General features: G+C 33.0%; 1 protein-coding gene across 3 annotated transcripts in view; it reads right to left on the reverse strand.

Moving 5' to 3' along the window:
- Positions 1-258: 258 nt before the first annotated feature.
- The window catches only part of NFXL1 (nuclear transcription factor, X-box binding like 1), a 49,154-nt gene continuing 48,645 nt past the window's right edge, over positions 259-767 (reverse strand). For all 3 annotated transcript variants that reach the window (XM_023515982.1, XM_023515983.1, XM_023515981.1), the window contains exon 21: positions 259-530. In XM_023515982.1, the coding sequence (XP_023371750.1) occupies positions 390-530 (141 nt within the window). In that variant the 3' untranslated portion in view covers positions 259-389. The remainder of the gene's footprint in view (positions 531-767) is intronic.

Raw genomic sequence — 767 nt, forward strand, 5'->3', positions numbered from 1 at the left:
TGAACGTCACACATTGGTAGCGAGCCTGCAGCATTAGGGCCACGTGTGGCTTTCCAGATCCTTAAGTGCGGCTTTTTGACTGAATCCAAATTTTACAGAACAAATGCATTTATTAAAAGGATTTGTAAGGATTCTTTTTTAAACATTTTTAAAAAAGGATTTGTAAGGATTCTTTTTTAAACAACAAGAAATCCCCCAAATCTTATTTTATATTATTTTAACATATTTCAGGAGGCTCATGCTAACATAAATGACTATAGTCCAGAGCTAATTACACTAACTGGTATAGAGGGCAATAAAATCCACCCTGGGATTCAAAATAGCCCTATAAAACTCAGCTTTTATTACAAAAGCGAAGAGATTTCAAGTCTTTTTTAATAAACACATAACTAAATAGGGAAAGGCCGTTGGCACATTAAAGCTGGTGTTCGATTGACACTTACCTCAGAGGCTTTCCGCTTCATTTCTTTGCATGTTGAGTCACATTCTATGGAAACCTGATTTTCACGTACTTTATTGCATTGCAATTCCTACAAATAACCCAAATTTCAAAATTTAAATTATCTTTATCTCAATGTCCTAACTGTATGCCATAAAAAAGAAAAATTTATCTAATAGTTTAAAGTTGTAAGTAACAGTCATGTTCATTAATTTTTAATGATGATATGGTTACATTACATATCTAATTCAAATAGTGATTACTCCTTTATTAAGAGGAATAGCATAAAATTAAAAGAATCCATCGGCTTGGCGCCTGTGGCTCAAGC

The sequence above is a fragment of the Otolemur garnettii genome, unplaced genomic scaffold (assembly GCF_000181295.1).
Source record: "Otolemur garnettii isolate 467f Iridium unplaced genomic scaffold, OtoGar3 scaffold00083, whole genome shotgun sequence".
NCBI lineage: Eukaryota > Metazoa > Chordata > Mammalia > Primates > Galagidae > Otolemur > Otolemur garnettii.